This window comes from Macaca nemestrina, chromosome 10 (genome assembly GCF_043159975.1).
Source record: "Macaca nemestrina isolate mMacNem1 chromosome 10, mMacNem.hap1, whole genome shotgun sequence".
Classification (NCBI taxonomy): Eukaryota; Metazoa; Chordata; class Mammalia; order Primates; family Cercopithecidae; genus Macaca; species Macaca nemestrina.
The window spans coordinates 63,170,718-63,175,728 of record NC_092134.1 but is presented as its reverse complement, the minus strand read 5'-3'; the positions used below and the strand labels follow the sequence as shown (position 1 = coordinate 63,175,728).

General features: G+C 33.2%; 1 protein-coding gene across 3 annotated transcripts in view; it reads left to right on the top strand.

Moving 5' to 3' along the window:
* The window catches only part of LOC105473383 (CCR4-NOT transcription complex subunit 2), a 109,140-nt gene that overhangs the window by 60,743 nt on the left and 43,386 nt on the right, over positions 1 to 5,011 (top strand). For all 3 annotated transcript variants that reach the window (XM_011727174.3, XM_071071452.1, XM_071071450.1), the window contains one exon: positions 3,830 to 3,952. In XM_011727174.3, the coding sequence (XP_011725476.1) occupies positions 3,830 to 3,952 (123 nt within the window). The remainder of the gene's footprint in view (positions 1 to 3,829; positions 3,953 to 5,011) is intronic.

The following is a 5,011-nucleotide window of genomic DNA, read 5'->3' as shown; positions in this document are numbered from 1 at the left end:
TAAACACAGAAAGGACACAGTGAAATTAAGATAGAAAACATTTTTTAAAAAAGGTTACACCTATATAGGGCACTTATAAATGGAGCTTGCAGAACTGAAAGTTGTTCTGGGTAATTCAGTAAGTGGTGTGTGAATGTGAAGGCTTAGGACATTACAGTATACTACTGTGGACATTGGAAACACTGACACTTAAGCTACACTAAATTTATTTAAAAATTTTCATTCCTGAACAATGAATTAACCTTAGCTTACTGTAACTTTTTTATTTAATCTTTTGGACTCTTAACACTTGACTTAAACATGTACAACTGTACAAAAATATTTTCTTCCCTTATATTCATACTTAGCTTTTTTCTATTTGAATTTTTTTTTTTTACTTTTTAAATGTTTTTGTTTTGTTAAAAACTGATATACACACTCTTAAATTTGCTTAGGTCTATTAAGACATCACTAGGCAATAGGAATTTTTCAGCTTGTTTATAATCTTGTGGAACCACCGTCATATATATGGTCCACCATTGACTGAAATGTCATGCAGCACATGACTGTCATTTATTAAAATTTTTGTTTACCAAATTAACTTTTTAGCATACGTTATAACCAGTAATTTCAATGTATTTTGATACAATATTGACATATCCTCTTTGAAATGTATAGAAATTGATTTCTATGTACGCTAACTTCTCTTCCAGGGAGAAGATGGGTGTAGTTTAACCCTTTCATATCATCCATCCATCCATTCATACTATTTCTGCCTCAGAGTATATCCTTTGTCCAACTACTACTCACCACCCTATTTTCCTGCTTTCGTTTTGTACCCTCTTTAGCCCATTCCTCATGGAGTAGCTAGGACCCCTTTAAAAAAAAAAAAAAAATTAAGTTACTCTTAAGCTTTCCCTAAATCCTCTCTTGATTTCCCATCTGACAAAGAATAAAATCCAGAGTTTCTCAGGCTTGCAAGGTGCACTATATGTTCTAGCCACAACCAGCCTCTCTTAACATCAGTTCCTACCCTTCACCACCTAAGTTCATGCTGCTTGAGCCATACCAGTGAGGGGCTTACGGACCCTGTGAACTGACTGCTTTCCTTCAAGCATTTGCCTGGTCAGTTACTTCTCTGCTTGTTTTCATCCCAGTCTTATGTTCCCTGATTATTTTAAAATACTTCTACCTTGTTCCATCATTCTATGTAGAATAAAGGACAGGCACTTTAAATAAATCTAGCTTTATGAATAATCTGTGTTGTCTTTTCCCTTGTGATTTTGCCATGGATTAGAATTCTTTGTCTCATACCAGTACCCATCTCTGGATGGGGGCTTGCATTCGTCGGGGAGAAGTAAAACACCCTTACTTCTCCCTCCCTCCATCCGTCTCTCTCTCTGTCTCTCTCTTGTTTTGTTTTGTTTTTTAATTATTTGCCAAAGTCATGTAAAAATAATTAGTATTGTCACTGACGTGTAATTTCTGTGCCAAGGCACACAAAACGGAAATTAAGTTTAGCATATTTTCTTTCTTCTCTCTCTCTCTCTCTCTCTAACACACACGCACGCACACATGTGCACACACACAGTGACTCTTGAGAAAATCTGCTATTGATGGAAAAGGAACATTTCTTCATTTTCTTTCATCTGGAACATATGTTTAATTTTGCCTTCAAACCTTTTTGCAAGGTATTAAGCATAAAAGTTAATTCTATACAATTAACTTCAGTTTGAGAATTCTAGGAGTCTATAATGGTCTTGATGATAAGTGTTATACAAGCAGTGTCAAAAGAAGAGTTTATCAATTTGAGCTTATTTATGTGTGTAAAAGTTGATGAGAGAGGCCTTGACATTCACCTGAAACTTTATTGAATTATGTACGTTTTATGCATTTTCCATGTTTATTCTTTCTTAGAATTAGAGCTCAGTAAAAGTTCTGTAAAGATAATTAAATGTATCTTCAACTTTCACAAAACAAACTTCTAAAATCTTATGTGTATTGAATCTTAATTTGCAAGCTCTAAAGTGATTTTTTGCCACTGTTTGCTTTTTGAAATTACTCACTAAGAAACATCTATTTTCCCTCTAGCAGGGGCTACTTAGGGAGCTGGTGGATAGGCATGTGGGATCCTAGTCTGAAATAACAGAGTTACAGAATAGCCTTCTGTAATTCACCAGGAGTCTGCTTCACAAAAAAAGATTAAGTACCTGTGTTCTAATAAATTTTTAGACCCTTAAAAAAATCTTTGTTTATTTCACACCTCCAGCAGTTACTCGCCTAAAAACATATAGCAAAGTACTTTATTTATCCCTGACTGAATAGGTTTTCAGACCTTGTTAGGATGAGGTCAGTCAAATAATTAAATTTCCTACATATTTAACAGGGAACTTAAAATATATAACAAATGTTACACATCATAGGTGCTTTCAACAGAGTTAAATATAAAGTTTGGCCTTTAAAGTCTGCAACATAGTTCACCACGTCTACTGATATATAATAGTGACTACAGCATTTTTTGAAATGAGACATGGAAATTGTTCACTTATTTATAATGGAAGAAAATATTCTTTGTCATAATGAATGTACAAGACAGATACCAAATTTGAGATGAGTTTTCCCCAAAAATGTACTTGTGAAAAGACATAGTCACCTTGTATTCAAGTCTTTAAAATCTCTCCTCTCATTAACATTGGTTTACCTTGATTTTCAAAGTACTGTTAGGAGAAAGACACATTGACCTTCAATAACTTTAGTCAGTTAATAGTTTTGGTAATTTTATAGAGGTCACGTTTTAAAAATGATTAAAAATAAAAATTAGCACAGAGTTTAATAATTACAGTTGGCCGTTCATACCCGTGGGTTCTGCATCTGTGGGTCAACCAACCGCAGATTGAAAATATTTGGGGAAAAATAATGGATGGTTGTGTCTCTACTGAACATGTACAGTCTGTTTTTTCCTGTAATTATTCCCTGAACAATACAATGACTATTTATATAGTATTTACATTGTATTAGATATTATAAGTAATCTAGAGATGATTTAAAGTATATGAAAGGATGTGTGTAGGTTATATGGAAATATTATAAGCCATTTTATGTGAGAGACTTGAGCATCCGTGGATTTTTTTAATCCATGAGGGAAGAGGTCCTAGAACCATTTCTCCACAGATAACAAACAACAACAATTTATGTTGGTGTGAGCTCAAAATTGCTAACGTTGGATGTTACAAAGACTGGAAAAGCAAACAAATACACAGATTATATCATTGAAATAATTTTACACCAGTATGATCAATGAAAGATTGTACTCCAGTTATGTTAGTAGGTACTTGCTTGAGATAAAATTCTAGTATGCCACTATATATACACTGATTCAAAAAATGGTATATTTCAATAAATCTAGATTGTAAGGAAAGATGAATGCTTGGGAAAACAGATAACTGTGAAAATAAGGTGATGGCAAATACACAGAGGTGGAAGATGCATGTGAAGATTTTGAATAATTAAACCTAAACTTAATTTTAAAAAAAAAATCTATGTATGGGAAAATGATATTTGGGGTTGCCATTTTTGAAGAGTAAGTGATACTTAGTTTTTTTAAAGGAAGTGGAATTGTTAAGATAGGCTTTATGTGATTCTCCTACTTTTAGGGTCTGGAAATAAACATCTTAACACTTTATTGTTATAATCAGATTTCTGACTTTATCATATGCCCCACTAGCCATTAGTTGATCAATTTCTGTATCTTAACAATGCTCCCTTCATGTTCTGTTTTCCATGTAGGAGTAAGGTAAAACTGAACATTTTCCAAACTATTACCCTTGATAAAAGTAATATTTTTGTTTAGGTGACAAACAGCATGTTTGGTGCTTCAAGAAAGAAGTTTGTAGAGGGGGTCGACAGTGACTACCATGATGAAAACATGTACTACAGCCAGTCTTCTATGTTTCCACATCGGTCAGAAAAAGATGTAAGTTAATCAGTTGTGTTGTATTTTTTCAGCAATGTAAGTCTGTGTCTGAGTTCCTGAAAAACAGCGTATCAAGCGCAGAATACTGTCTGTGGTTGAGTGACAATCTTTTCGGCACAGTGCTAGTCCCTTTGGTGCTTGTATCCTTTTGGGATACAAAGACAATGAACTTGTATTCTAATGGGGAAAATAAATATCCCATGATTCTCAAGTTGGGATATGGTGATAATGTGGTAGAAGTACTCAAAGGCATGGAGTAAACATGGTATAACTTCTAGATCACTGATTTTTTTGTTTGTTTGTTCAATATGGGAAATAATTTGTTTGATATTAAAACAAATGCAGATATAGAACAGAAAGCAGATTTATGCAGACTTGAAGATACAATGGCAAGCTGCAATAAAACTTTATGCTTACTGTGTCATCTAGCTGTAATTCTAGACCTCAGGTGTATCTCTCCTCTGTTCAGCCATAAGGATACTACAGTAGCAAAAATTTGGAAGAACTGTATTCAAAATGTGATGGATGATATAGAGATATGAATTAAATGCTTTGGAAGGCTAATAGTTCAATAATCCCATTTGAGATAAAAGGATTTAGAATGTAACCAAGTCATAATTAGCAAATTTATAAAATATTTTAAAATGAATGTAATTATTAAAATTCTGTTAAGCTACTTTATACACTATACACTCTAGTCACACCAGTTGCGTTCTTATACTTCGTACACCTGCCCAACTTTTTTACCTTTCACACCTTTATAAACTTGCTATGTCTAATTTCCTTATGTATAAAACAATCTACTGTAGTTATTAACCTAATGAGATTTTTACTGATGTTTGAAGTATTTATAAAGTTCTAAGATATGTAACAAATGCCCTCGTTTTTCTTTGAAGTTGATCATTAGTAAATCACTTCCTTTGTCTTTGCAGAATTTCACAAATCGGCTTAACCTACTAGGTTTATGCTAGGACATTTGTTATTCTGTTTTGGTGTTTTCCTTTTTTATTTTGATTTGAACATTTTTGTGTCATTTTGGAAACAAACTATCAATGGCAT